A 4627-nucleotide genomic window follows, 5' to 3' on the forward strand; every position below is an offset into this window, starting at 1 on the left:
AACTCTTGTGCTACTCCTTTACCAACGAATAGTGGGAATGGTCGTCACATTATTATGCTGAAAGGGCGAGCATGTTTGGTGGAATTTAGCAGTGATAGACTAGAGGGAAGGCAGCTAGTTAACACCACCCACCGCCAACTCTTGTGCTACTCCTTTACCAACGAATAGTGGGAATGGTCGTCACATTATTATGCTGAAAGGGCGAGCATGTTTGGTGGAATTTAGCAGTGATAGACTAGAGGGAAGGCAGCTAGTTAACACCACCTACCACCAACTCTTGGATTACTCTTTTGCCAACGAATAATGGGATTGGCCTTCACACTATAACGACCCCCACGGTTTTTAGGGCGAGAGTGTTCGGTGATGAGGATTCGAACCCGCGGCCCACAGATTGCCAGTCGAACATTCAAGCCAACAGGTCATGGCTGGCCATAGGAAAATTATGAAATGAAATCTAAGAAAATTAGTGAATTGTGTATTTATATTTGTTCAGGATAAAATACACTCACAAGCTACTTATGTGCATAGAAAGTACAGAAGGTATAAAAACGCCCTTAGGTCTGTGTAAATCATAGGGTATGTCGTCTAAATTTTCGTACATGGAAATTGCTTTAATAGTTTGAATAACACGCTTTTCTAATAATGGAAACATTAAACATAAACACAATATACAACACTGGATGAAATCTTTCAAGAATGAAATATATCTTTAAAAAACATAAGAAAGGTTTTATAGTAAGTAATACTCTCCCCGAAGAATTATTAAAGAAATGATAGGGTTTATTGTTATTATTTAATGTTATGTATATCAGTTAAAAATTAGGAGCGGTAAGCGCAGATAGCCTTTGGGTAGGTTTGCGCACAATTCTAAGACAAGCAAAATTTGTTATAAAAATATCACTAAAACAATTGTTTGTCTCACAAGAGTAAAACGAAAATTAGCTCATAAATCTACAAATATCTTTTTTTTTGTTTGTTTACAAAACCAATTTAGAAACCTCCAAATGAAAAAAAAAATTTGGAAAAGTACTGGGCATTGAAGCAATATCTATAATTTGGTCATAAAAATATAAACCTGATAACGCTGTACGAAAATAATATTTTTATAGGAAACAAGACATGTGAAATTTTATTACAGCTATCTTTTGTGTATACAATACATTAAGTACGAATTACAAAGTGGTGATACTTTGTTGACCTCTCGGTGTTTTGTGTTATGTTTAAGCCTACAAAGTGCGCTAAAATGATTAATTAAGGTGTGACACAGCGAATCAGATTCGCGCATTTTCTGGAAACAAAGAACGACTTCTGATGGACCTGTGATTTGTTTTCATGATTTACGAGATACTCATATCAAAAGAGAATCTACTCAATCTAATAATATCCCGTCCACAGAAAAAGGAAGACAAGGTAATAGAGAAGCACGACTTGCTAGGCACACAATCGGAGGACAACCGGCTATTGGTGAGGGAAACGCACTCAGTGGATCGACAGAAGTAGAGGACAGCCACATTGAAAGCAGGCGGTAATGACAGATATTTATACAAAATCATTTTATTTATCGAGTCTTATAAAACAAAGAGAGATGAATGTTTTATTCAATATTCCAAATATTGTACGAGTGAAGATACATCACGAGTTTGAATAGCGAGTGACCTGCTGTATATTCTTGAAATTCCTTTATGAACATAGGATCACTATAAAAGATATTTCAAAATAACATAAATAAGATATACTCTACACCGTCATATGAAACCTAGTCTTTTTCTTGTCTTGTCTAGTCTTGTTCAGGGTTACTGACGAGGAAGGACATTTCCTGAAACCAGTATAACTCAGTTATAAGATTAGGTTTCAAGTATATTTTTTAGTATCTTAAACAGCTTGCCAGCTGGATAATTCCTAGAAATAAATTAGTATCGTCAGTGCTGCATATACCTAAAATCCCAATATAAATATATGATCACTGTGTGACTAAAAGATATCTCGAAACATCATACATATAACATATGGTATTTAATCCCGCAGTTCTTATCAAAAGGCGAAGCTTTGAACAATATACCTTCAACCACTGGTACTACCAAAATATCATAAGGCAAATGCTGCTATAAATAGTTTTGGATATTATACTCGTAATTCTTTTAAATTATTTATTTCAAATGGTGTAAATGAAGAGCGAAAACCGTGATGCTATTTCATTTATCTTTTACTTTGAGATTAACATAAACATTTGGATCCAGAAAACTAAAATTTTGATTCAGTGATCTCAATTATACTTTTTTTTCGGTTTTCAAATTCGATGACGAGGAACCAACTTTGAGACTAATAATTGCTGGAGACGGCTTGAATGGGTAATGAAGAGAAACTTGTCGAAACGTTGTACATTTGCTGTTATGTTAAAGTTATATTAAAGTTTTTCTTTTGTTTGCAATATTTTACCTTGTGATAAATGTACACGGAATTTTCTCTATGCTAAGTAATTCTTTTTTAATTGCGAGCTTTCAGCCCTCGTAATGGAGCTAACTCTCAAGTAGCTGAGCGTTAAGTCTAAAGGCTCATAGCGGGGGGGGGGGGACCGCACAGTTAATCTATTGTGTAGCTCTGTGCTTAACTACAAACAGTAGACAAACGTATCGGAGCCCTTATCGGGCAATGTATTTTGAATAATTAATGAAATGATACAGCTCCTTTTTAATGTTAATTAATTTTGGTCAGTAGACTTTTGCGGTAGCTTCTTTGAAAATGAACTTCTGTAACTTTCACACATTTTAAATTTAGAAGGCACTATTTTCGGTCAGAAACTTGTTCGTTTGTTACCCAAATGTTGCTCATGTAAGAGGGTTGAATGTTCGCAATTAAAAAGTATTTAGCGTAGAGAATGGTTCGTGTATATTTTAAATGTTAATTTATCTACTTTGCGAGTTTAAAAACAAAAACAAAATTTTAAATTTTCACTGGCTTAAAGCAGGTCGAAATTTTCGTATTTCGATATAGCATATTAGGCCAACAACTCTAAATCTAGATATAATGAATACCAGTGGTTACCATTAAAATGGTGTTAAACATAAAGATGCAACTTTTGCATGTTATGCTGATCATATTAATATTTAATCATGAACCAGGGTAATGGTTCATAATAGGGATTGCCCATGTGTTCTTCTTTATTATTTAATATTGTTCCGCTAGCCTACAGTAAAAATTGCCACGAGGATTGCAATAAACTCTAGGTAATATTACCAAAAGCTTATTTGGTTTGTTTGTTATGGATTTCGCGCAAAGCTACACAAGGGCTATGTAGAGAGAAGGCAGCTAGTCATCACCACCCACCGCCAACTCTTGGGCTACTCTTTTATAGCCATTGATCGTCATATTATAACGCCCCCACGGCTGAAAGGGCGAGCATGTTTGGTGTGACGGATTCGAACCCGCGACCCACAGATTGCGAGTCGAGCGCCCTAACCACCTGGCCTTCTTTTTTTCAAGAGAAAAGAATTTGAGAGATTTCAGCCTCCCCTCGTATGACAACCCATCCATCCCAGGCACCATTCTAGTAACCCTTCTCTGAACCCTTTCCGACAATTCAATGTATTTCCTAAGGTAAGGAGCCCAAGACTGAACACAATATTACAAATGTGGCCTAACCAGTGACATTTACAATGAAATTATGACCTATTCAGACTTGTATTTAATATTTCTGTAGATACAACCTAAAATCGACTATTACACCAAGATCTCTTTCTTTCATAACACTATTAAGGTTATTTTCATCCAAATTATACATATAACTCAAATTATGATAATCCACATGCATTATCTTGCATTTATTATAATTAAAATCCATCTCCCATTTATTTGCCCAACTCACTAAATGATCTAAATCATTTTGTAAATCACAGCTAGCAACTCCCTCTTCACAGCTAGCAACACCCAATACCTTAATATCATCTGCAAATTTAAGTAATTTATTGACTATCCCTTCATCTATGCCATTGATGTAAATAAAAAGAGCAAAGGTCCTAAGACTGACCCTGAGGTACCCCACATGTGACATTAATCCAATTTGACTGCACTCTATTTGTAACAACCCCCTGCTTTCTTCCATTCTTCTATTCTATTTGCTAACTTATCCCCCACACATATATAGGTAATTTTTATACAAGCCTTTTATGTGGCATCTTGTCAAATGCTTTCTTAAAATCCAGATACACCAAATCTACACTCTTACCCTCATCTACATAAGCAGTAACCTTTTCAAATAATGTTAAAATATTTGTAAGGCAAGATTTTCCCTTAGTGAAACCGTTTTGACTATCCAATAAAATTCTAAACTTTGTTAAATGACTTTGCAAAGTATCTTTTAACAGATTTTCCAAAACATTTTCCACAACTGATGTAAGACTACTGGGTCTATAATTACTGGGACTATTTTTATGACCTACCTTGAAAAGAGGAGTTACATTAGCTAACTTCCAATACTCTTGTACCTGCCCACTGTTCAAGGACTGACAAAAATAGTAGTAAGTGGCTCAAATATCCAATCTTTAACCTCCTTCAAAACCCTTGGGGAAGTATTACCTGGCCCAAGAATTACATTTTTTTTAATCAGATCAGAATTAATGGAGTCATCTTG

At 35.2% G+C, this 4627-nt stretch overlaps 1 protein-coding gene across 1 annotated transcript in view; it reads left to right on the forward strand.

Annotated features, from left to right (window-relative positions):
- LOC106467323 (uncharacterized protein PFB0145c-like) overlaps positions 1 to 4627 on the forward strand; it is a 54753-nt gene that overhangs the window by 44770 nt on the left and 5356 nt on the right. Inside the window, exons 5-6 of the mRNA XM_022395485.1 lie at positions 494 to 540; positions 1361 to 1525. Coding sequence (XP_022251193.1) covers positions 494 to 540; positions 1361 to 1525 — 212 coding nt within the window. The remainder of the gene's footprint in view (positions 1 to 493; positions 541 to 1360; positions 1526 to 4627) is intronic.

The sequence above is a fragment of the Limulus polyphemus genome, unplaced genomic scaffold, assembly GCF_000517525.1.
Source record: "Limulus polyphemus unplaced genomic scaffold, Limulus_polyphemus-2.1.2 Scaffold2568, whole genome shotgun sequence".
Lineage (NCBI taxonomy): Eukaryota > Metazoa > Arthropoda > Merostomata > Xiphosura > Limulidae > Limulus > Limulus polyphemus.